The sequence below is a fragment of the Grus americana genome, chromosome 4 (genome assembly GCF_028858705.1).
Source record: "Grus americana isolate bGruAme1 chromosome 4, bGruAme1.mat, whole genome shotgun sequence".
NCBI lineage: Eukaryota > Metazoa > Chordata > Aves > Gruiformes > Gruidae > Grus > Grus americana.
The window spans coordinates 24,942,385-24,968,380 of record NC_072855.1 but is presented as its reverse complement, the minus strand read 5'-3'; the positions used below and the strand labels follow the sequence as shown (position 1 = coordinate 24,968,380).

General features: G+C 37.2%; 1 protein-coding gene across 1 annotated transcript; it reads left to right on the top strand.

Moving 5' to 3' along the window:
• The first annotated feature begins 696 nt into the window (after positions 1–696).
• Positions 697–25,001, top strand: RELL1 (RELT like 1). The gene is made up of 7 exons (XM_054825112.1): positions 697–899; positions 11,919–12,161; positions 14,017–14,088; positions 15,349–15,406; positions 17,961–18,200; positions 18,846–19,033; positions 22,476–25,001. Exons 1-6 carry the CDS (start codon positions 812–814, stop codon positions 19,024–19,026), a joined length of 882 nt encoding a protein of 293 aa, XP_054681087.1. The 5' UTR covers positions 697–811; the 3' UTR covers positions 19,027–19,033; positions 22,476–25,001.
• Positions 25,002–25,996: the final 995 nt, after the last annotated feature.

The following is a 25,996-nucleotide window of genomic DNA, read 5'->3' as shown; positions in this document are numbered from 1 at the left end:
TGCCTCTGCCTTGATACAAGAATATGACTTGCTTTCGTGCCAGGTCAGTAAAGAGTACAGTTGCAGATGCTGAAATACAAAGTGGCCAAAGTTTAAGCACCATAGTTAGTTTACCAGAATGTAAATCTAAGTTGGAGTTTAGCTCTGAAGAATTAAGGAATAAAGCACGAATTTGAGGCCTCATGTATGGGAAGAGGTGATGTGGCAAGCATGAGCCATGTCCCCAAGCACTAAGGGACAGCTAATGCTGTATCATAATTAAGTTTCTGAACCCGTCCCGGTGCGAATGCTGCAATGGTGGCGGCAACTTCCACAAGGCCTTGCGGCCCCTCGGTAGCGGTGTGAGGAGTCAGCTCAGCCTGCCCCGGGTCCTTCGGGACACGATGCCCCATCTCCACCTTGCGTCTCCGCTGCACCCCAGAAAAAACATGTCAGGAAAACACGTCTAGGAGCTGAAATATTAAACAGCTTCTGAGGGTGGGAGCCAACCTCGGAAAAATCCGCACAGGAGTACGCAAGAAACGCCTCGCCCCTTCTTCAAAGCCAGGCCGAGGCACCCTGCGTGCAGCTGTTTCCGCGGCACAGCCCCCGTTTTCCCCCGGGACAGTCCCAACGGCACACACCACCACCCGCCCCGCCGAGGGCGGGACGAGAGGGGCGCAGCACTGCCCCGAGCCGGCGGCTCCGCGCATGCGCCGTGCGGGCAAGGCGCGCCCCGCCGCCGGTGGGCTGGGCCGGGCTGGGCCGGGCCGGGCGTAGGCAGCAAGCGCAGCTGCCAACGCGGAGGCAGCGCGGCTGAGTCGCCTCGGGTATGGCTCCTGCAGCAACGGGCGGGATCCTGCCGACTGCTCCCTCGCTGGGCCTGACGGCTGCCTCGCTCGGCAACCGCTCCGCTCTCGGTGGGTCGCTGCGGCCTCGGCCCTTCGCTGTGGGTGGAAGTTCCGTCGGAGGGGAAGCTTCAAGCCGGAACCCCCTCGCTCCCCGCCGGCGGCCCTTGAGCCTCCCCGCGGGCTCCCGCCGCCGGCTGTGACTTCGGCGGAGGGGGTGTGAGCCGCCGAGCCCCGCTGGCCTCTCTCACCACTCGAGTGCCACGGCTGACTCCGCTGCTTCCCCCCGGGACCCTCCCCACACGCACACCGCCGCGGGGCTGAGGCGGGTACCTCGGGGTTACCTGGTGTTCGAGTCCCTGCGCCGCGGCCCGTAGGAGCGTAACAGGAGAGGGGCACGTCCCCCCTTCGCTTTGTCCCCTGGGCAGCCCGGGGGGAGACAGTAGGGAGGAGGTCGAGGCTCCGCGGTCGCAGCGGCCAAAGTTTTTCCCGGGTGCCAGCCGGGAGGTCCCCAGCGGAGCGCGGCCGGCGGTGCTGAGGGGGCGCTCGGGCGGGAGCGGGGGCTTCTCGGTCCCGGGTCCCGCTCGGGCGGGCCGGGTGAACCGGTGCTGTCCGTGTTCCCCGTACCGGTGCCTTCAGCGATAAAACGGTTCTTAATGTCGCGACAGCCCCCGCCTCGGACTGTTAATTTAGTCGGGTATGGCAGTGAGTTGCGGACAAAAAGAAAGAACAAATTGTAACGAACTATACAAACTCGAGTCTAGCAACTCCTCCGTAGTTGATTTCACTTTAAGCTGGAATCGGATGGCTCCCAGGGTGGAAATACATCTAAGAGTTGCTTCTACTTCACCGTCTGTTGTGAGATTAAACTTGGTTTAGCGTTTAGGTTTTGGAAGTTCAGTTGACTGTAGCCCCTGAGATCTCTGCAGAACACTTGCGCATGTACAAGCACCAGAGGAAGTTAGTTTTAAATGATGTTTGTTTATATCTAAGTCCAAATGTGATGGTACTAATAATCTCAAAGTGAAACCGATTTTGTTGCATGTGTAGTCTGAAGTGCTTTTTTTGTGTGCTTTGTGCTTCTCAAACATTTGTGATTAAGCTGATGCTCATTTTTACCTGGTGTAATTTTCAACTTGATCAGTTTTATTACCTTTGGGTGATATGACATTGATAAGAGCGTACCAACTTGTTTGAGAGTAAACTTAGTGGAAACAGTTAAGAAACAGGTAACCTTTTGATACTTACTTCTGTACATCTGTAATTATTACTTGGTGCGGGCCAGCTTGGTCAGAAAGGATTGAGATATCCTCCATCTGCAAGAGGAATGGAAGGCTTGTCATCCAGTCCATCATTCTCTTCAGGAGAGCGGAAAGAAATAAGTACTGCTGGGCACAACTGGGGCCAGTAAAATGGTGCTAAAGATACTAGCATTATCAAACCTTTTATTTTTTTTTCTTTTCCCTAGCTAGTCAATTTCACTGAAAGAGTTTAAGCATCTTGAGTTTCAAATTTGTGTTGACTGGTAGCTAGTGCTCTCTGAGGCCCTAGTTTTTATTTTTTCCACGTTTCATGTGAAACAGTGAGAGGAGAGGAACTGCGGATTCTTCTTCTCTTCTTAATCAGGACCATCCTTTTTTTCCCCCCCTTTCTTCTCAGTTACTTTTGTGTGAAATATTTTTTAACAGATAAATTAATTTGCTCTTTGGTTGTTACTTTTGCATATTACTGCATATTTCTACATGTTGAGATTACTATACAGTTTACCTACTACTGGCATCTTGAAGAGAGTGTAAACAGATATGTTAGTAAACCAAAGGATGTGTATACATAGGCTTGTACTGACTTTTTACAAATGTTTATACTTGGGATTGCTTTATTGAGCTTGAAGGCAGTTATGCTGGAGGACTGTTAGTATGCTATGTGCATTGGTAGGATTTAATAATGATAGCAGTAATTTAGTCTGGTATATCTAGATGCATAGGTTTGTACATATGAAAGCTAGAAGTTGGCAAGTCTAGCAGGAAATGGGAAAGCTATGAAAGAATTTTCTCCTTCCTCTGAGTTTGCTTACTTTCTGTAAGTTTATGTGCTGTATATTCACACAGGGGATATACTTGGTTAAAATTGATTTTTGATTCACCTAAACTAGTGTGGTGGTTTATTTGCATAAATATGTTGATATGAAGTGGTTGGTAGCATTGATTTAATGGTGCTCACTAGATGCTGCTTGCACTTGTAAATTTACCCGTGTTATGGAATACTTTTAAATATCTGATGTGTCCGGGAAAGTGTTTTTTTAACAGCCAAACTGCTGAGGTGTGCTCTAATTAAATGCATGTGGTAGCTGCATGCAGTGCATATTTTATTTGAAAACTGAAATTTGAGGAAAAAACTTTCCAACAGAAATGCAAAGCATCAGTTCTGTGTATTTTTGCAGCTGGAGTAGTGACCAAAGCAATTACACTGTAAGCACTGCAATTTTAACACTGGTAAACAGTGAAACATGAGCTTTTTGTCTCTATGTTTCCACAGCATTATCAACCGCATATTGTGTCACACACAAGGAATGGACTGAGTTTCTGTTACTGCCCTTCATATAGCGTTTTTTCCCCTTTCTCAACAGGACAAAACTGCTCTGGATACTCTTCATTGTTTTGGTTTTTTTTTTCTTTTTTTTTTTCATTGAATTCATAATAATGTCAGATGTCTTCATGGTGTGATTGTTTGGACTGACTGGGTGACTGACAAGATGATTTATTAGGTTTGGTCTTTTTGGTTCCTAACAAGCTCTATCTGGAAGCGTAGAAATTGCAGTGGTTTAAATTTTTTGAGGGTTCTGTGCATTATACAGTGGTGCTTATAGCTATAGTTTGTTTGCTGTTAATAGGACCTATCCTTACATAGGAGGTATCCCCACCCCACCCTCAGGCTTTCAGGGAAGCCTGCCTAAAACTTTTTGCAGACAACTTACAGGAAGTGTGGAATAGGGCATGCAATTCAGAAATAAATAGGAATTAGGAAAGAATCATCAGGGCGGAGACCCGTTTCTCAGAGTTCAAAGTTCTTTCCATACCTACTAAAAAATTTGCCCACAGTCACAGTTTTTGCAGTGACCAAAGACTCAGTCTCTAATTTAAGGACTCTTAGCAGGCTCCAGCTTGAGGTACTATGAAAAACTTGCAGTTTTATGGTTTTAATACAATGTGGAGTAGTAAAGATGCTGTTGAGTATTACGTTCAGGTAGGCCATCCCCAAGACTTGCTGCATGCATCTTGTTCTCAAAGTAGGTGCAGTTAGAATGAGCTTTAAAGAAACGTGGTTGATCCTTCTGCTCACTTTTTTCAGACACTGCTTTTGACAAATCTAATGAAGGTTTTGAGGTCTGTTCTTAACAGTAAACTTTAAACAACCTTGCTTAACCTCTACGGCAATTGGCAGTACTGTTAGTAGTTGTCAGTATGTTCTTTCATCATGTGGCTTCCTTTTTTCTCATCAGATTTCCTGCTTATTTCACTTCTGGTTGTAGGTTCTGATTACTACAAGGAAGCTAGACGTGAAACGGAATTCACAAACTTGTTGAATGTTCCTCTTCGATGATAGGTGTTTTTCCTTTGTTATTCAGTTTATGCATGTTCCCTAAAGTACAATTTCCGTGAACAATAGCCTAAGCAAATGGTAGGCAATAGGTTTTCTTCACTTAAGAGTTTTTTCCTCTGGAAAATAAACTTTTTTTTTAACCTGTTCTTTGCTACCTTTTCTAGTTTGCCTTGTCTCTTTTGTAGGTACCACCTTAGTAGTAAGGCAGAGAAGTCCAAACGTTTCCTAAATATCTTTCTGTGTGCCTGTTTTGGGCAGTGATGTATTTTGACTTGTGATTGAAATGGCTTGTTATTTCATCTGCTTAGTTATGTGAAGGCAATGTGACGGTAGTGTCCAGAATAGAAAAATACTATTTAAATCAAATAACTCTTACAAAGTATATTTAATTCAAAGTCACAGCAACTGTTCTGGCTAAATTTACTACCATTAAATAAATAAAAACCTGTATTAAGTCAGTACATGATTATCATCAGAGTTCTAAACAGATTCACTGCTAAGCACTTGAATTAAGAATCTAAAAAATGAAATTAGACTTTCATAACAGAAGCCTCTACTGCAGCTATAGTAGAATGCTTTGTTATATCTAAATAAATTGAATGTACTGAATGAAAGTAAATAGCTGATTTACAGCTTCTTTCTTTTAAGAAAATATCCACCACGTCTGAAATGCCAAGGGACATAAGCTGGTCATTTTTGGTATTTAATTAATTTCACTAAAACTCCATTACTTTAGTAAGTTTTTAAAAATAAAGTTAGTTTTCTTAAATTCTTGAGAGTGAAGTATTTAGTGTGTATTTAAGAAATTGAGGTAATAAGTCTCTTTATTTTTATGCCTGAGTTTAAAAGTGTGTAATTTAAAGTAAAAAAAAAAGTTGCACTTTAAATGACACTTAAAATGAATGCTTTAAAGCATACATCTGTCCACCTTAGATGTCCGGCCTGCCAGTAGGAAGTGTTGTTATAGTTTAATGGTACTTCCCCTAGAGCCAGGAGAGCATGAACCACTAGGTCTGATCATCAGGTGCCTTTTTCTTGCAGGGTAAGCTGAGGTCACAGCTGCCTGACCATTCCTCCTCGTGGCATTGCCAGCTTAAGCAGTCCTTTGATTATGCCCTTTAAACAGCGTGTAGGTCCACGTGGTGAATTGAACTAGAAGTGATCCAGGTATGAAAGAAAGAAAAAGAAGAAAAAAACCCCACCTCTTCCCCCCTCGCAACATCCCAAAAAACCACCCAAGCAAAACATATTCTAAGTTATTTTGAACCTTAGGTGATTGCTGTTTTTCCACAGATGGCTGAACTGACACATTAATGGTGAGGAGGAAGAGAAATGCGTAAGCTGATGTTGCTACTGAGACATGTTTTCCAGCTATGCTTAGCTGAGATGTTTGAGCAGATCATATGCCATATCTGAATATTTTGTTTGTCTTGTACTTAAATAGGTGGTACATTGATTGTATTTAATTTCTTGAAATATTAATTAACATTAAGGCCAACAATAGTTTGTATACTGTGAGATTGATAGCTACATTTCATTTTCCTGCCTGAAAGAAGGAAATACGATCATGTAACTTCTTGAACTTTATGGAGAAGAAGATAGTGAATATGTATGTGTGTTTTTAGCAGGTAGATTGCTAGAACAATTAAATTCATAAAATATAAACAAAGTTCTTTAAAAGGCATACCATAAGAAAGAAATGGATTCTTTATCAGTACAGCAGAGAGAAGATTACATCATTGTTTATGGACTACTTTCTGTAAATTAAACAGTACAAAAACAACTGGAATGTGCTTGAAGTAATCAGCTAGATGTAGATTATGCTTATGTTTCATATAGGAGATTTAGAAAAAGAAATGCAATGCATTACTATAATTAGTTTTATATTGCTTATAACAACTAAACAGGTTTGATCTGTTACAAAAAGGATTTATTTTTCAAGAATCTGAGTTGTTCTTTAAGCAATATTAAATATTTCTAGAGACTTCTCATGTGCTTTATGAAAAGTTTGAGAATTGTCTATTTAGATCAGTACTAAAGGCAAATCTTTGAGATAACCGAGGCTCATAGTGAGGAGGTCCTGGTGATCATGCCAAGTGTGAAATCTTCATGTACCTGCAGCTAAAAGCAAGGAAGGAGTAATTCTGTAATTCAGTGCAAGCAGGATCTGATATTGTGATAGTAGATACTAAAGGAGGAATTGTCCTGACCCTCCATTTGCAATGAGTAAGAAAATAGGTGTGGAGGGCAAGCTACTACCTTTGCAGGATCTTCAGCCATGCATGGCAGATAGTTGCAATTCTGCTTTTTGACAGTGGGATGAGCACCTTAGAGAGGTGCTCCCTTCTCTCTTTTATGTGAGTTTATAAAACATTAGGGGAAAAGAAAGTTTGTTACAGGGCAATACCTTTGCTTACATGGTCTGCTCCAGCTTCACAGCCTTCAAGCCATTGTAGTCTTGGGATATTTTTGTGGTCAAACATTATTTTACTAATATGGAGGGAATACAGTGTTTAACTAGAATGTTAATAGATATGTCTAGGCCGTGTAAAAACTGCAATTTAATGAAGGATGAAATGTTTTTTCATTGATGTGCTAACTTTTTTCCCGTTATATATTCTGTTTCCGAAAGATGCTGTAAAATTTTCTTGAGCCATTGCTGAGATGGAAGAACACTATCTTTGTGTCAGAGTAGTAATGATTAGAACCAGTGTAAAAGACTTGTCTGAGGTTGACTGTTCTTATATTTTACTTTTTAGGGCAGACAATATTCAAGTTCAATACCTAACATATATTCATTTTTAATCAAACAAAAGTACATCAGATTTGAATTAGTGGCATGAATGCAATCTGTGATCTACAGCTTAAGCATCGCTTTAAACATGCTGAATATGGCTCCTGATTTTTTTTTATTTAGCTCACATCTTCAAGTAATTTTGATATATAGACTGGTATGCAATGACAGGTATATTAAAATGCCAGGACAGCAAAACACTGAAGCAAATGAATTCCTATATGAATTGACTTGAGTCAAGGAAGATTACTATGGCCTGAACTTGTCATTAAAAACTGTTATGAAGCAACATCATGAGAATGAGGTAGACTATCAACAGTCTGTTAATAAGCATAATATGCCTCTGGGGAAGAGGAATAGGGGACATGAAATATATTAGCTAGGCAAGCCTTGTTTTTGCATTATGTCATAACTGCTGAGGTTTTTGAGGGCAGACATCTTGATATGTGTAGGGTGTTTGATAATGAAAGATGAGTGCTTTGCTTAGAAGGTTACACAGCACTAAGTATTTGATCCAGCTAATTAATTTCTTTTGGAATATTTTTTGTTTGATTTTGGTGAATTTTTACACCTGTGAACATAATATGAATGGCATCAAGTAGTTTATGGACCTTGTGTAAATTATGTATTTGGATGGAAATATTACTTATTTAATGTTTTACTAGTAATAAGCAAAATACCTTGCAAAGTTGTTTGTATCTTGTTGGATTTTAATGGGAGAATTAGATTTTTAGATATCTAAGGACAACTGAAGAAAAATCATATAGGCTTATCCTATATAGGCTGGTATATTGGAGTATCTATGTTTGTTAATGCATTTTAAATGGGGAAAAAAATACTTTAAGTGTATTTTCCTGCCTAGTTCAAAAGCTCTTTAAATCTCAATCCAATTAATGGACTAATCTATGCTACACAGTATTCAGTTGATAAATTACGAGTTTTTCAACCTCTTTCTGTTAGAAAAAAAGTGTGAGTATAGGCACAGTTCTCACATTTATTTATTTATTTTTCTTTTCACTTGTATAGGTTGCATGTCACCTTTGAGAATTTGCCTAGATTGTCATCACCTCTTGCAGAATAGATTGTAGCTGATGAGGTTTTCTCATTTCTCCAGGTGGCAGTCTATGAGCAGAAGTACTAACTAAATTGTAAAACAGATTATGTAGGTAGAAACAGATTATGTAGGTAGAAAAAGAAACAGAAAACAAAGAAACCCAAACCATTGGTTCTTACTATGCAAGCATTTACAGGTGAGATATATTAGGTATGCTGGGATATCAGCCTGAGTAGTTTCTGATGATTTGCTTTTTTGGAGGATGGAGATGGTATTTAGTGATTGCTCAGCAATGATCTGCCCTCCTGAAAATGCGACGTAGCTCTGTGGCTGGAGTTGCTTGTGAACTTAAGATTGGCTCAGGTTTATAAAGAATTTTCTGTTCTTTGCTGTGAACATTTAGTAGTATTTGGGATCTATTTTCCCATTTGCTGTGTATAATTGTTCTCTTCTGTTGATTGTATGCACCTTTGTGAATCAGCTTTGTATTTTATATTGTATGTTTTCGGTGGCTATGTCAAGTTGATGGGGTTTAAAGTCGATGATTTAAAAATAATTAGGTAGGACATTATACTTTTTTTACATGTATTTAATCCTACCACCCTTATTTGTGGAGCCTACTCTGAGACTATGGCTCAATTACTTCAGGAAAGCTTGTTCTGGTTGCATTTATCCTTGCTCACAGTTACTTGTTCCCTCAGTTCAGTTTACTTGGTGTCTTGATAGAGCAGTTTGCCAAACTACAGGTTATACTGATTCAGTAAAATGATTGCTTGAAAGCTGAAGACTTTTAAAGGCATTTTTTCTTAAACCCTGGTCATCTTGATAATCCAGTTTAAAACTGTTGTCAGGGCTATGGTCTGGCAGGAGCACAGGCAGTGGGGTAGCAGAGGACTGAAGGGAAAGGGACTTCTTAAAGCCACTTGGAATTTTGGAGAAACTAATGATGGACAACTTGGAGAGTCTGAAGCGTGGGCCTTTAGCGATGCAGTTTAGGTTTGAAGTGGGAGTTACCTACTATGGTTAGAGAGAAATGTCAAGAAATGTTACTTGTTTGGACAATGCATCCCACTCCTGCTACAAAGAGGTAGAAAACCTAAAAAGTCAAGGTGCAGTCATTTTGTGGTCCTGATTTGTCCTTCCACCCATTAGCTGGATTAGTAAGTGGCTGTTGATGTCTCAAATAGTGTAGAAGGTCTTTCCCATTCATTCTTAAAATGGATAATGTGCTGCAAAATCCAAAGCATCTGCCTATTTTTGTCTTTATTTGAACATGAGGGATGCTTATTTATTAGTACCTTTCTGAGCTTGTGATGTATACTATTTAAGTTGGATTTCTTAGATTCTGAGATGTTATAGTCATCAAAATAATACTTTTCTGGTGTGATGGCTTTTTTCCTGCCTGGGAAGTAAATTAAGCTATTTTGTGTGATTAAGAGGGGGACTTTGTAGCTGTTGCTACCTGCTGGTTTAGCAGAAAACCAAACCCAACCCTTTTATTTTTGTATATTAAAAATGAATTATAATTTCTTAGAAAGCAAATAAACTGTATGTAAGATGAACCTTCTGAGTTATATGATTGTGTCCATTAACCTTTCTCATCTTTTGTTTCCTTGTAGTGTAAAATAATTGCAGTCTTAAAGTATTAAATTGTAGACAGTGTTCAATTGTCCTTCTCAGGCATAACTTAAAGCTTCTAAAGGTTACTTATCTAGTAAATTCTGCGTACAATTAGGATTGCTAGTCTTTCTTAAAAGTGAATACCTTTCTTTTTTGGTTTTGGGAGTAAGCTAAGCCATCTGGCTTTGACCAAAGCAAACATCCTGAGATTTTATTTTAGCATTTAGCCTCATGATCTGTTCAGTAGTTTGTTTGCATTTCTTTCTATTTTTCCTTTTTATTTCTCTGCATGTGTACTATTGTCTAGAAAATTAGTTTAGAGAAATGCTTAACACTTTTTTCTTTTTGCTAATGGGGTTTTTATCGATTGTTATTTCAAAGAAATGCCAGTATTTTTTCACTTTGAGCAAGTCTTGTGTATTACTACTGAACTGACACTTCAGGACTGTCCTGAAAAACTTCAGAAATACTTCAAAAAGGTTTAGTGTTTTCATATAAAGAAAAATAAGGTAAACATCTAACTGCAGTTTTACAAATCTTTTCTTAGCTGTCTGTTGCCTTACTGGTATTTTTCAAATACAACTCAGTTACACAGCCAGTGCAGTAGATGTATTTGTGGAATAACAGTTTTTTGGCAATTTTCTGGAGGCTTATATTAATTTTTTTAAAAGGGAAGGAGTTGATTGTTCTAGACACTTGTTGTGAAAGTGTCACTGTCATGTAAATGGTTTTCTGATGAGTCTTTGTTCCTTCAACCAGTTTGTTTAATGGAAAGATTAGGAATTGCCTTGTCCATTTTAATACAAGTGGGTGGAAAATATCTTGAAAAAGTGTTAGATTTTTTTTTATTGGTGTTTTCTGTTGTCATTCTTTCCTACTCCAAAAATTGTTTTCACCTGAAGTGGAGGAGAAGAATAAATGGTAAAAATGCAGGAATATTCTGGCATGTTGGAAGAGTAATATTTAAATTTTTATTGTGTGGAGTGTGTATAAACTCTAGAGGCTCAGAAGGAATTTTGAGTACGCACACATGTATTTTTGGATTTAGCCAAACAGTTGAACTTGTATAATTTTACTGAGATTTTTATTTATCTGTGTATATTGGCCATTAAAGTAGACAAATATTGGAACAGGTTGCCCAGAAATGTTGTGGAATGTCCATCCTTCAGATGGAGCTTACCTGAGGAACCTGATCTAATCAGAGCTGCTTTTAGCAGCATTTGGACTAACGAACTTCAGAGGTCCATTCTAATGTAAATATTCTATATTTTTGGTGGTTCAAAAGGCCAGTCTATAACATGGAATATACATCAGTTAATTTCAGAGGTTAATTGAAACAAAAATGCTTTATTGTGGGTATAGAGTTAGTGTGTGCCTGTGCTGTGACTTAAATTCTTTGCAAACAAAAAAAAGCCTCTTTCCCAACCTGTTTCAAGTTTAAATACAAAATGATTTACAAATGAGCAGAGGGTAAATGTTCATTCTTCTGTGCTGTGAAATTCCACTATTAAGAAAAAAATCAGGGTGGTTTCTCTCAAACCTGGTACTTTTTCTTTGCTAGGGTCAATCCTAAATCATGTGCGTACTCCCATATTAGGGAAGGATCCATGGTTTTTTTTAGCAATTTTGCATGAACTTAGAATCAGAGGAATTGTATGGCATTTTCCTCACTGATGGGAACAAGGAGCAATGACGGTATTATTCGTCTGTGAAATACTTGAGCCATGTTGTTGAGATTATGAGCCTGTCAGGCTGGAATATGGTTTGTTCTGCACTGCTACATTGAAGGAATATGATGTGAGCTTTTTTGTATGTTAGATGTTTTCTAATCATTTTATGAAGAGGGAATATCTACTGTTACGGGTGTGAGCTCTCAGCCAATAGAGTGTGTGTTGTCCATTCAGGTCATCACAGAGGGTATATCATATTGATGCTATGGGGATTTGGTCATGCTTGTAATTTTCTAAATGCTTTAAAGTGATCTGTAGTGTATAGTAATAACTGTGTTTGTTCGTTTATGTAGGTAATGGAGAGTTTCTCCAGGTTTTGTCAAGCTATGACTTACAGACAACTACTTTGACAACTAAAACTGATGGCAATGATGGCAAGGCTGAACACCTAGAGTATATTGCCTTTGCATTGGTTCCCGTTTTCTTCATCATGGGTCTCTTGGGGATCCTCATCTGTCATGTCCTTAAGAAAAAAGGATATCGTTGTACAACTGAGGCTGAACAAGTAGAAGAAGAAAAAATTGATGAAAAAATAGGTAATCAAAAAGTCTAATAAACAACTTATGTACATTGCAGCTACTATGGAATAATTTATTGTGAAACTTCTGTCATTTCTGTCTATCTTTGACATCAAAACAATGTTAAGAAAAATATTTTTATTACCATTATATATCTATTGGGTTTTGATCTTTGCCAGTCAAAACTAGGGAGTGTTCCAATTTCCCATGCAAGTCTTCTAACATCAATTAAGGGCTTAGAGGGATCAAAGTATCCGGTATATTTGTTTGAAACTATACACTGCAGAGTCACCAGATTGCTTTTCTGCATTTCATATGCTGCTAACAACAAAGTAGTATTATACATAATTCTGAGTGACAAAAAGCTGCCTTTTAAAGCCAAAAAAAAAAAAATCTTAGTTTTATGTTTAGCAATCTTAATTTGTTCCTGTTGTGCTGTCGTTCCCATCTCCCTTCTCATTGTAAAATGGAGCCTTTGGACTGAGTGTCTGTGTTCTATGTAATGTGTGCTGCTTAACTTTTTCTTAAAGATATCTTTGGTTTTGTTCTAATGTTTGTTTGTGTTCCTGTTTTTATGGTTCCTCATTGCCATCTTCTCTTACTTGGGGGAAAAAACCCCAACCCAAACCCAAAAACAAACAACCAACCAACCAAACAAAAAAAAAACCAAGAAAAGAGTGTTATCACTTGGGAAGGGCTAATGGTAACCCAGTATAGCATTTGGCTAAGTTAAACCAAGGGCCAAATCACTTGTAAATACCTTTGGCCTCTTCCTTTCTCCCAATTAATTACTGTCAGTAGGTTCATAATAAGTGCAAATTGCAGTGGCTCTGTGGTAAGGGTAGAGCCAAGCAGTGCAGTAATGATGTGTCAGTAAGTTCTTCAGCAATTACCGCCTGGGGCATGTACGTAGTGAGTGGGACTATCTGATCTGTTAGTTCACCTGAGTGGTAACAGCAAGGTGAGTGGTAATGAAAGGGGGACAAGTTTTAGGTCTTAGTTTGGGGTAGCAGCTGTGTCTTAAGTTGCATTGCAAATTTGCAGGTTTTAGGATGAAGATGAAGGGTTGGTACAGAGATGAGGAAGCCCCTAATTTACTCCTTAGAGACAAATTTAGGGTCTTGCCTATCAAACTTGCCTCAATCCTTTTTTTATTTTTTAAATTTTTCTTTCTTTATAAAGCTAGTCATAACAATTATTAGGGAAGGGCAGAGCTGTGCCTCTTTGTTTTGTATTTATCTCCCTGATCTTTCTCTGCCTTCTAAGGTTATTCTGGGGAAGCTTCCAGTATTGTTAGTGGTACAATCGATTCCCAAAGTATTAAGTATAGTCATGAGGTTTCTTTCTTAAATCCCTTGCTCCTGTAGTCATATGAGAATTTTTTTTTAAATTAAAAAAAAAATCAAATGTTATGTCCTTGTAGTTATGGTGAAAAACTTAAACTGAATCCATCTTATACTAGAAGCCAATAATACCTATTTTAAAAGTGACTTGAGATAGTTTAATGATTTTTGTTTTTCTTCCCTATTGTTAGAACTAGAAATACTGCTCTCTTTGTCTCCTTATGAACTAGAGAAGGAATTCTGATGTATGCTTGTGAAAATACTGAGTTTATTCAAGTCTTGGATGAATATGTTAGAACCAAGGTTTAGATTCCATAAACTTGTGTTTATACTTTTTCCTGCATAAGGACTCAAAACTTTCATCTAAGCTTTCTCTCCAAAGTGATCTTGTCTTTTTTATGTAACCCTTTCTGGTGTGTGTTTGGTTTTTGTTTTGACTTGGGTTTTTTTGTTTTTATTTTGGATTAAAATAAATCAATTCTTGATTTGGAAGGCCAAGATATTGACAACATATTTATTTCCTTGCACAGAAATGAATGAAACTATACATGAGAATAGCGACACTGTGGGACAAATTGTTAACTACATTATGAAAAATGAAGGTATAGTATTGTGATATTGAAGTTATGAGCCTTTGTGATGGTGTTCTGTAACAAATACGTCTTTTTTAGACATTGTGAAGTATGTGTCTTCATTTAATAACCACTTTGTACATGCTTAACTCTTTGAGATTGCCTTCAGAAGGCAGTAAGTTCAAACAAAATAGGAAAATTTATCCCCTTTCCTGAAAATTACTTTGTATAGTAAGTTTGGTTCATGCATTTCTTGATATTGGGTGTTTGATTTTTTTCTTGGTTCATCATTTTGGTGAAGCAAAAGCTAAAGGTTTCTTTCTTAATGGCAATCTTTAAAGCATGTGAAATTTTACATTTTGACCAGATTAAACTTGTTGTCTTGAAACAATTCCTGCAGCTGTTGTCTGATGAAAGGCTTGTGCATAATTGAGACAATAGAGTAGACTAGCACTAACGTTGAATTTTGAACATGTTATCTTCATGTGCTGTGTAGTAAAGGATAAAGAAGATATGACTGAAAAAACAAAATCACGCTGAAGTAGCCCATGGAACGGTTTGTTAGTTCGGAACATATTTGCCCAGTAGAAGAAACATTTAGGAGACTGCATGCTTTTATAGTACAAGAACTTTTAGCCTTTTAATTTTATATTTGTATAAATCAAAGTTCTCCTAAGCATTGAACTTGCTTTGAGTTACTTCTGAATGAAGACTAATCTTCTGGAAAAGCTGTATTTTTGGGTTGGGTTCCTTGTGTTTCCTCCCCTCTCCCCTTAACTGTTAGGACTTTGAGCTTGTGTATTTTTCCTCAAGGTTGGGATTAAGTACCCCATGTGTGCGGTTTTGGATTTTTTAGAATATGTGAGTAATCCATAGCTCTTGGCTGATAATTAATCTGCACTTTATAAGGCTCACTTAAACTGGTGTTTATAATCTTAAGTTGCTTTATATATATGAGGTGATGATACTCCTGTATCAAATGGATTTTTTCAAGTTTGCAGAGCTCTTGTTTGGGAGTGTTGTGCAGATGGCTACATTATATGGCTTGTGTTGGGGCAAAGCTTTGAGTGCAATATGAACTGTAATTTCAGTAGCTCATGTTAAGAAAATCCCATAGAATTTTATTAACATTTTTTTGCATAATTTTCTCTCATTCCTTTTTGGCGATATACTTAATGGAGTCATCTTTCTTTTAGATGAAATTTCTTTGAGGACCTTTAATTTTGCTGTTTGTTTATTCTAAATTTAGAGCTGTACACTTTTGAAGAAATCTATCTATTCTCATTGCAGCAAATGCTGATGTGTTAAAGGCCATGGTGGCAGATAGCAGTGTCTTTGAACCTGAAAGGTAATTACTCATCTTTTTAATGCATGTTTCTTGAGGCAACTAAAAACGTACCCTTTCAAAGGGTTTTATTTCCTGGGTTATCAGCTGAGAGGATAATACTTTGATTTCCTTGTGGTGTCTCTGAGTCACTAAATTTTAATGTATGCCCTGGGTTAGTAACTGGCTCTTCTGGTTACGTGTTCTAGCTGTGTAACAACAGATTTATTGCTTTTTGGGCTAAAGATTTACAGAGGCTGCAAATATTTGTTTACTTTAGGGTGAAGTTACTTACAATTTGGCTTAGTAAGCCAAACTCTGACTTGAAAGAACAGAAGCAGCATTCATTTCATTTGGATGGATGCTAACTTAAAATAGACATATCTTTCTGTCTCTCCTTCTGGTTTACTTTTTTCTTTATAATTGTGGTAATAATTTATATTTTTTTTACTACACACCTGTTTAGAGAATGATGTAGTGAAAGTAGTTTAGCCCTTTAGTTGCAGAAGCATCATTTGTGTAGAAGTACTTGTATCTGTACATGAGTACCTTTATCTCTTTACTACTCTAAATACTCTTCATATGTAATCCTGTGTTCATATTCAAGGCAAAGAAGATGAAGGTTCAAGTAGTACTGTGTCACTAATAAAGAAGTAGGAGTGTATAGTTTCAGCAAAACAGATAGTTGAGTATGCAACCACTTATATCCTGTTTTAAGTGATAGACTTGATTATTGAACTTTTGTAAGTTCAATTTTTTTTCTTAAGTATAGGAATTAGTTTTAAACTTATGGTGCAGCAGAAATATTTGTTTGAATTTTAACTCAATCTTTTTTGTAGGGATGTGTGATGTTATTTTGGGAGTTTCAGGCTATTGTTTCAGTGGTGAATTAAAATACAAAAAAGTAAGGGGGAGGGAAAATGCTTTTTTGTTCTTAGGTCATTTCTGACAGATACTCCTAAAGCTATAGTAACTCAAGTGCAAATCCATTGTATTTCTTCAAATCTGGTGCACTATGAAACACTTCATAACGATAAAAATAGTAATGGCTAAGTAAAATCTGCACTTCTGCCACTTAAAACCATTAGTTCCTGTCTTTGCTTCAGATGTTGAACAGCTTTTATTTCCCTTATAGCATTCTCTTATTTATTTGAAGACCAATAAATGCCTCCTGTCAATATTTTTGTTTTGAAAATAAACATCTAAGTAACTCCAGTCTCTTAACAGCATATTTTATTTCCTTAATTTGTTCTTTCTGTTCTCCTCTGGAGACTCTTCAGTTTGTTAGTATTTTTCTTGAAATAACATGTCTAAAACTAGATGGAACGTTCAGCTGAGGTGTGATTAATGCTAAGTAATGTAATTTTAGGTTCACAGATTATAGTCCTGTTATTTCTGCTGTGAAAGTTGTCCTTTTTAAGCAACATCGTAATGATTCATGTTCAGCTTGTGATCTTCACCTTTTTCTGAAGAATGATCATCTGGCTAGTTGCTCTATAATCTGGGTTTGTAAAGTTTTTCTACTAAAGCACTGAAAATTGTGTTGTCCTTACTGCAATACATCCAGTATTTTTAATAAGATTTATGTATGTGTGAATGTGTCTTTCACACACAGGCTCTTCTCTGATCATCGTAATTTCTTATCTTGTCTTCTACAGTTACTGTGGGTGACTGAAAATTTATGGGTACTTTAGCTATTCTTCTATTCTGTTACCCAAGGAACTGTTTAAAACACTGAGTATCGCCAGGACCAGAATAACCACATTTAGTATGTCTTTCCAGTTTCGTAGTAAGCTACTGATATATAACTTTCTGGTATGTCCCTTTTGGTGTTTTTTTTTTTTTTAACAAGGTGTGCTACTTTACGCTACGGTAACTTCACCTTTACTGCACTGAGCTCTAGCTTGCTTTAGGAGAATGTGTTGCAAGTGTCAAAATTGCTGCAGTCCAAAAAAGTACATCATCTGCTTTCTATCTATGCTATCCTCTTTTCTGTTTTAGAAGCAAATTAGATTGACTAGATATTCTCAGTAAATGCCTGTTGGTGGTTGTACTGCTTTTTCTTTCTAGGTACTTTGATAAAGCGTTTTTCTGACGCTTAGGCTGAATTACCTGTTGATTCCTCTTCTTGTCATGGTATATATTTTAGTTTTGTCACTTTGCAATATTGTGGGACTATGCTATTCTTCCGTGAGTTCTTAAAGATACTGTAACAATTCTGAAATATTTCAGTAGTTTTGCAAGTGTGAATTTAATCAGCTAATTAGATGTCTTGATCAATATAACTCCATGTAACCTGTTCTATTTTAGGCTGATTTTTTGTTTCACTTCCTTGCCTTTTGTCTTAGTTACCTTCACCACATGACTGCAGCTGAATTAATTTATGGAAGTGATTTTAACTGCAAAAATATGGTATCACAGGGAACCTTAAACCAGACATCCTCACAAATAAGTAGCCTCTGAAAAAAAAACAGCTATTCACTAGACATAACTGAAGGTTATATTTTATCCTTTTTTCATTTTTAAGTAACGGGATTTTATAGTAAACATTAAATTTCCTTTCTCCTTTTTCCTACAGCCCTTTATCTCCTACCTCTCCCGGGAGTCCAACAAGTCCAGGATCTCCTTTGTCCCCTGGTGCTGTTCCATTTAAACACAACTGCAAAAGCCATCACTTCCATACTGTTGGAGGAGTGGTAGAAAAGGATGTTTGTACTCGTTGTAGCCACAAACGATGGCACCTTATAAAGCCAGCTCACAAATCTAAAGAGCATAGGAGAAGTCGTCTTGGAGAAGTTACTGTCCTTTCTGTGGGAAGGTAAGACTTAGGTCACTTTATAGTATACTTTTATTAAGGATGCTGCAGTTGCCCTTGTTGAATCAGATATTCATTGACTCTACTCTGTTTATAGTATCAGTGATTGGTTTTTGTAATCTTGTCACTATTAGACTGAAGTTGTTTCTGGAAGAAATAAACTTAATTTTTTTTTTTTTTAGAACTATGTAAAGAGATGGGGATTTACTGTGGGTATAAATCCAAAGCTATTGCTCTATTGATAGTGGCTAAAAAGAAACAAGGATTGCATACTAATAAATTCCTCTGTTTCTGACTTCGATATTTCTCAAGTAAGCGTGAGATATAGAAACCACTTCATTCTGTTTCATTTATTTAATTCCTAGCTTAGGTTGTGGTTGTCTTAGAAAATTACTGTTCTTAGAAGTAGTATGCAACTGTGGGTTCTGCTTTAAATCACAGTTGCCTGAGAAAGTGTGAATATTAAAAGTACGTGTAGATAACGGAAAGGAAGATTACTCTGATGTGAAGCTGGGTCCATGTGGCTGTCTGCTCTGTTACCTAGGTCTTGGGACCTGAAAACCTGTTCCTGTCCATACACTGGGTACTGAGAATGCTCTAACTACTCTCTGGGGAAATATAAGTGAATCTTTCTTTTGCTTACCTCAGATTTAGAGTCACAAAAGTGGAGCACAAATCGAATTCCAAAGAAAGGAAAAGCTTGATGTCTGTTACCGGTGTGGAGAGTGTCAATGGTGATATGCCTGCCACGCCTGTGAAACAGGAAGTGAGTGAAGCGCCTGCCACGCCTGTGAAACAGGAGATGCAAGAGAGGAGAAGCTCAGAGTAAACTGCAGGTATCAAACTTTGGGAACTAATATTGAAAGCGGCATGTCGTGAAATAAATGAACGTAATCAGTGAAGAGAAATGAAGTTGAAAATGTATCAGTTCTGTGTGAAAATTCATCTTTTGATTTCAAAAGTTTCTACAGAAGTCTGCGAAAATTATATTTGATCACTCAGTGAATGATTGATTGGCAAAGGCTAAATTATACATCAAATTCTGACCTATTTGTTTATTAAGACTTTGTAATTAGGGTAGATGCTGAAATAAAAACTACTTTGTGGAGGTGGCATGACTGGTCCAAGAAATAACATCTGCATGGTAATTTTTGTCAATAAATGGTGGTTCATATTTAGTGGTAATGTGCTTATTACCCAAAAGAAACAAATGCTGCTGACAGCTGCATTACTGGAATAACTACAGTGCTTCTTCCTTATGCTTGCTGCCCTGTACTGTGTGCTTTTACAAGGTGACTGCTTACTAGATACTTCTCTGATAGATCAGTGGAGTTTTGGCTAATAAGAAGAGAGGCACATGAAAATGCTCGTATCGCAGGGATCTATGGTAGGTTACTAAGCCAGGAGGTTGGAGTTTTCTTGTGAGTCATTAAACTGCAGTGAATTGCTTGAGGTACCCCATTATGCATGTCAAAAATGTCTGGCATGGTTTTGGAATGCACCCCTGACTACTATTTTTTTTTAACGGTTAAAAATGTCAGGGGAAAAAAAACCCTGTAAGTTAATATGGTTTCCTTCCAACTGATGACAACCCTGATAATCTGAAGGGGAAGGGTGATTTTACACAAATGTGATTCAAAATACAGAGCTTGACCCTTGGGGAAGAAAGGGACTCTGGGGTGACAAAATGAAGGCACTGGATTTGAGGAAAGTGAACTAAATGCACAGTGCCAAACACTCTGTATGCCGAGAGAGAGGATAAAGTCAGGTTGTGTCAGCTCAGTCCAGTTTCAAACTCTTAGTAACCTCAAATATGAGAGGGAAATGCACAAGGCAAAATTAGGTATGTTTAAAAATGTAAGAAGACCCAAAACCCCTTGAGTGTCTTGAGGTTAAATTCTGAAAGGCCAAGGTGCAAGACATGGCCTTTTCTTTTCATCTGTTGCTTATTCATTAAGAAAACATTCTGTAATTGTATCAATTTAGAAAGGAAGACAAAGTAGACAGTTGATTTGCAATGGGATACTTCCTCTCAACCTTTACTGGCAGCACAGGTATGACTGTTGAACTAAGCAGAGTGTGTTTGGACTCCGAGCTTCATCATGAAATGATACCCAGTTTTTTGGAACCATTGCCATAGAGGAAGAAAGACTTGGAGATGTTATATGCTTCCAAATGTTTAAAAAGCTGTGGGTAAGACGGCAAATAGTAGGCTCATTTGCAAGGAGGTGGAGTTCAGGTTTCAAAAATTAAGAAGCTGGAATAAGCTGTGGTATCTCTATTGCTGGACATTTGTAAGACCAAACTAGACAAATGCTTGTCAAAGCCAGTGTAAATACAGCTGGTCCTGCCTTGGAGGTAGATGATAGACCGTAAGGATGGTTGGGTTTTTTTGCTTTCTAGTGGCTGCTGTCTCATTGCTGCTCTGTAATCTGTGAAGGATCCACAGATGTCAGTGAAAGACAAACTTTGCTTTTAATTTCTGATGCAGAATAATGTCCTCGTGCTCAGGGGTTTTTTGTTGATGTGGGTGTGGGGTTTTTTCCTTTCTTCCGTTTAAAAACTATTATTGGTTAAATGCAATAAGAGATAACCTCTTCATTTACTGGCTGCATTGGCATTTTCATGTCCAGCTAATCGTATTTTTTATCCCATGATTATTTTTTTCTTTTCTGTATCTCTAATGGTAGCATGATCAGACTGTTTGTAATATGTCTTTTGACTAAACGCTGACTAGTTATCTTCTCTTTAAACATCAGGAATGGAAAAGGGCATACATGAAAATAAATTAATTCCAGTGCACTTTGATTTAAAAAAAATCTTTTGAAATCATTCTAAAAATGTTTTGTAGTCCAGTTTTCCTTCCAATTTGTTCATTCCTTTCCTAAATAAGAAAACTGTACCTAAAAGTTCTTCTCTAAATTTAAGCCATTACTACTTTAATCTAAAAATAAGTTGTTCTCTAGAGAGATATAATAGTATAGCTATAAAAAATTTAAATGTCCATCTATGGCAGCTTTTTGTTGTAGAACATCCCTTAGGATTAAAGTATTGCCCTTTCTGAAAACAAATATTCTAATAGCAGAGAAGTGGCTCCACAGAATCTCTTGTAAAGGTCTCTCCAGTCCAATAGAACTATTTTGTAAATGATCTGGGAAACTAGCCAGCCCTGTTTGATGTGCGCTACAAAAAATAAACACATCTTGCTTGAAAGACTATGATAGTGCTTCCTAGGATGGTTCTAGATGGGTTTTTGTCCACTGCCCTGAAAAGCTGTTCACATATAAAGAGGTAGTAGTTAGACCTTTACTTCAATTACTTATTTCGAACTTCTAATAAATTATTATAGCTTAATTTACTGAAACTGAACAGATAAGCAGCATTTAAGATGTCTCTGCCTCCAGCCAATAAATATATGATAAAAAGCATATAGTTTTGGAGAATTTGGCTCAGATCTTCAGGTGCAGAGGAAGAAGGCAGACATAAATGTCTGTTTACCTGCTGCCAGAAAAGGTTTGTTCCGGCATTTGGAGGCATTAGATCTGCGCTTTGTAGCCTGACTTTAACTGCTGTTACTGAGAGTTTCTGTATGAGATGGAATTCCTGAGTTGGGTGGTGCCTGAATGACGTAATATTGCTGGTTGCTTGTGTTAGTTGCTGCTCTCAAGTTCAGGGTTTTTTTTCCCCTAAGCTGACATGCTCATAGTATTTTCTTGAAGTGACCTCTACAGTGTTTCAGCTTATCCCAGTGTCTTGCTGGCTGCATCATTTGAAGTCGTAGCATGTCTTCTCCATGTCTCCAAGGCCCTTGTTCTCAGCAGACTCCATTTCATCAGTTACTTTTGTTTAAAATATGCATAGTGGGATGTAAGGTAGTAGATATACAGCTGGTAATTGAAATAGAAATTTGGAATTGAGCTCTTGCACATCCATTGTAAGCTACTGGGTAAATAAAAGCTTACAGTACAGGTACACTGAAGCTACATAATAGTTTCTGTTCCTAGTGTCATTTTCAAAGTTGTGTGCACTTTGCACTGTGATGTCATTTGTCAGTTTGTCCATGTGTTTGGCCATCCTTTTCATGAGTACCAGCTGAATTTTTAGTTCCTCTCCTTTAGGATTTCATATGCTAAACTTGAAATGCACAGCAACCATTTCATGCGATTGTGGCATTTTTTTTCCATTTCAGAGTATCTGCTAACTTTTTAATTGGCATGTTCATTCTAAAACTAATTTTGCTATTGAGGCTTATTTTGGAATTGTTTTCTTCTCTTGCAGGTGGAACTTTTAGAAGAAGCTTGTCTGCTAGCACTTTGGAGAAAACCAAAAACTCCCAAGAGATGCGTACTATTTAAGGAAATGTATTTATGGCATCGTAGCATTTTAGAAGTTCTGTGATGGCATCCGTGCAAGGTTAAACACTTAATGGTTTTTCACCAGTGAAATCAGTAAGATTTAGACACTTAAATACTGTTGAGCTGTGTGGACCTCATACCAAATGTTGGGCTTCATCTTGGAAAGAAAAAATACATAGAAGTTTTTGGACAGGAAAGGTAAAAGCCTTATCAAATAATCTTAATTTTGTTGTACTTAAGTATTTTTAATGAGCTCAATATTACGAGTAATATGATTACCCTGTGGATAAACTGTGTTCACCCCTCTGGTCCATCTGGATTTTTCTCCTCTGTTCTTCCCCTCCAGAGTTGACAAGTGTTTGCTGAAGATAAAAGCCAGCCTTTGGAAGATGAAAATATTCTTTTAATCTAACTGCCAGTAGCCAAGCAAAACATACAAGGAAATAATTATTTCAGCCAAAATCTGCATGTGTGCCTTTAGTACATAAGCCCTCAGACTCTGTGAAGTGACACATCACAGTACAGAGTGGTTCAGCTATGTGCAGATGTTAAATGGTTGTTTTCCCCCCTCCCCCTTACTTCCTCCTTGCTACTTAACATAGGCTGAAGAGCATCTTTTTCTATGCAGTTAGGTGAGCTTTTGGGAAGGTTACTTAAGACCACTTGTTCTCCTGTTTTCTTGTAACTAGTCACTCATATTTGAAGAATGCCTAATAGTTTTGCCTTTCTCTTTTGTTTTTACCCGCAGGCTCCTTATTAAGCTAAGGCAACGTATTTCAACCATTAGATAAGGATATGGAATATTTGACATTAAAAATTTATGGAGTACTAAAGTACTTCAGAGTGTCTTTATTGGACTGAGGGTAGCTCTTTTGGCACCAAAATCTTAAGCCAGTGTCACTCCCTTTATATTTTAAGTGTGATCTACAGCTAAAAATACCAGTGATGGTTTTGTGATGTTAATTCTTTGTGTCTACTTATCGTGATCTCTTCTTTGTCCTGTTACTTGTTTTGGGGAGGGAAATCTTTGCAATACTTCAGCAAACTTTGCTGTGTAATAAACTGAAAAATAACGTTTGTTCTGAGTGCCTAAGAATTTAAGCTCTAATGTAATGCATTTTAGTAGAGATTGCACTATATTCTGAGAACTATAAAGTAACTTAATCTACTTTATGAACTCAATGAAAAATCAATGTTTGTTTTGGAATTTATTTGTTTTAAATTAATACTTCCAATCCTTTTAGTCCAAGTGCTCTAAACTGTGTTTCTCCTTGAGATCTGAGAATCATGTTTCTTCATCAGTTTACACAGTGTTAACAATCAATGTGTACAAACAAAAATTAATCTTCTTTCTTATGTATTAGATACTCCCATGTCTTGTCAGGAAACATCAAGTTTATTTCACTCTTGCTGGAAATATGTGCTGCTGATGGTCTTCCTATTTGTATCCATGAGATACTAACTTGCCTTATCAATAGAGATTTTTTCACTGATGCTACATTTGCAAAAAAAAAAAAATCAAATCCAGCATTCACCAGAGCTCTGAAAAGAATAAATGGTTTATGTTCCTTTTAAAATGGATATTTTTAGAGATAATTGTCCATCCTTGAGAACCCAAAATAACTGTTTGGCCAGGACTGGAACTTGAGTGTTTAGCATCTCTGCTCCCATTAATTCAAACCTGGCATATGAAATCTCTTCAATATATAAGTATACCATAAACACCAAGCTCATCTCACAGGCATACGCTTAATATTCTTGATTTTCTTTCTTCTTCAGGCTTCACTGGATTATTTGTATGAAGAGCTAATGTTTCTAGAAGAATTTAATTAATATTTGTTATAATAGTTATCTTTCATTTTCCAAGAGATTGAAAGCTATGAGTATAAAATGTTCCTGGAAAAAGGGAGTATTGGGCAAAACCAAGCAGTTTCAAATAATTTTCAGAAAGGAGATACACAGTTATAGACTGTCCCAAAAGCTTTTAAAAAAAGTTTATTTTGACAATATTGTGTTTTGATACATGATGAGTTAGTACTGCAAGTAAATTTGCCAAAAGGATGGAAGACATTTTAAACAGAAATATGTATTTTTTTACTTAATTTAAAAGTAGTTTCTATTTTGATTCCATTGGAAATATGTAGAATAAAAGAAATGAAAATGTGTTGGATATGTAAAACATTGTTTACCTGTATAAAATACTTACATAAGGTATTATAAGACCTGATACGTGCAAGACCTTAATTTGTGCATTGCTACTTCAATGAGAGGATTTAGAAACCGTGCCTGTTTCATTGCATTTAACACTACACTCTGCTAGTTTGTAGGGGTATGGATATTGCCATATTAGTCAGCCTTTCTTAAATTTGCATATCAGATGTATTTTTAACAAAATAGTTTATATACAACTTTTGTACTACCAAGCAGTAAATAAAAACTTGATTCTTAAGCTTGCTTGTGCCTTCCTTAAGCCCGCATCTGTTGTGTGACTTTTAACCTTAACATAGTCTTAATATAATGCAAACTCTTTTGCATCTTAAGTTTCTGTTTATGGAGGTGGTGAGAAGGTTATGTGATGTACTTCAGAGCAGTTTTATTTTCTTGAGAAAGGACAATTGCAAATATTACTTTAGTTCCATGTTTTATATGGGAAAGAAGAAAATCTGTACTTTAAGCTGGCATCTGACTAAAGACCTTTTACTTGTAAATTATCAAGACTTTTAAGTTTTTATTATATTTGATATTGAGCTTTTAAAAAAATACACAGCATTATCTTTATTCTTAATTGTTTTCCTAAGGTATTGAACGAAAAATTGCAAATGACAGGAAGCTCTTTGCAGTTGTTTCCTCTCAGCCTGTGTCCCTCTGTGATACTACAATGCTTAATTTGTTACATTACATTCTCACAGATGACTACAATCTGTAAATGGCATTAAAAATGAGTTTTGCTCTATGAATAGCGTGGAGGCTCAAAGCAAGTTGTTGTGGCTAGCTGAGATGTAATTATCAGTGTGCCATCCTGTTTGCAGTTTTTTGTTCTTCATTTCAATGTTCCTGGCTGCATCACACAAGATATGTTTTGAGATCTGTATTTGAATTTTAGAGGTTTAGATACAGCTGTGTTTTATATTCAGAATGAAAAAAAAAAATCCCTGCAGACCTTAATTTTCAAAGAGAATCAAGATAGTGCTGATAATGAAGCTTCTGGAAATTGAACACACTTTCTGATTCTCATTTTCAGGGATTTTTTTGTTCCTTTTTTCTTCTGTGTAGCAGAATAACCTGAGAGTAATGTATTAGACTAGTTCTTGTTCCCTTAGCATGCTTCCCCCCTACCCCCTTCTCCTTGACTTTTTAATGCTTTCAGTAACAGTTTCAGATTATATTGCAATTAAAACTGAATGAAAATGTAACTGTGTCACAAACTTTGATGCCAGAAAATAT